A 686-nucleotide genomic window follows, 5' to 3' on the forward strand; every position below is an offset into this window, starting at 1 on the left:
TTTCACACTGACCAATGTCCACATTTATAATTGCTTATCAATACTGGAGCTATGGACTATGATTATGTGTGACATGATAGAGTATTTACTCACCCCTTGTGCGAACACTTCAATTGCGAAGTTGTCTATTTCATTTAAGTCATTAAGTCGGCCAGCGACCATGATCTCAGAGCCGTTGAATAGCTGTTTAAAGTGGCTTCTTGTCAGTGAGTTAACCGTGGTGTCTGGATAGTGAAACTGCACGTCTGACAGTAGAGGACTTGACACTTCTTCATAAAATCCCTTGGTAACAAATCATTAGCAAACCATTAGCAGTATTTTCTTGAAAGACAGCATTACTAAAAAGATCAACATATTATTTAAAGTATAATCACAATTACACTAGATCATTACCAGGATTGGTTATGGATGTACATTTCCCAATTCAATTCCAATTCACAAGGTTTTGAGTTGATTTAATCATTTAATTTAATTGAATCATTACACCTGGGTATATTTCTATGGAAGTTTGTTTCCTCCATGGGATTTATCAAATTTTTTTGATAAATTTGTGAGGAAAAAAAGTAGAGTTGCGCTGTTAACTCGCAGTTGCAGGTTTATAACTTTTCTTTCTCAGAATAGTGTGGGAAAAAGTCACAATTACCCTATTTTGTTCATTGTGTGTGTGTGTGTGTGTGTGTGTGTGT

At 35.4% G+C, this 686-nt stretch overlaps 1 protein-coding gene across 2 annotated transcripts in view; it reads right to left on the bottom strand.

The window, feature by feature from the left end:
* Window positions 1-6: 6 nt before the first annotated feature.
* The window catches only part of itih3a.1 (inter-alpha-trypsin inhibitor heavy chain 3a, tandem duplicate 1), a 13,324-nt gene continuing 12,644 nt past the window's right edge, over window positions 7-686 (bottom strand). For both annotated transcript variants that reach the window (XM_016238970.1, XM_016238969.1), the window contains exon 13: window positions 7-282. In XM_016238970.1, the coding sequence (XP_016094456.1) occupies window positions 25-282 (258 nt within the window). In that variant the 3' untranslated portion in view covers window positions 7-24. The remainder of the gene's footprint in view (window positions 283-686) is intronic.

This window comes from Sinocyclocheilus grahami, unplaced genomic scaffold (assembly GCF_001515645.1).
Source record: "Sinocyclocheilus grahami isolate Dianchi unplaced genomic scaffold, SAMN03320097.WGS_v1.1 scaffold552.1, whole genome shotgun sequence".
NCBI classification, from domain to species: domain Eukaryota; kingdom Metazoa; phylum Chordata; class Actinopteri; order Cypriniformes; family Cyprinidae; genus Sinocyclocheilus; species Sinocyclocheilus grahami.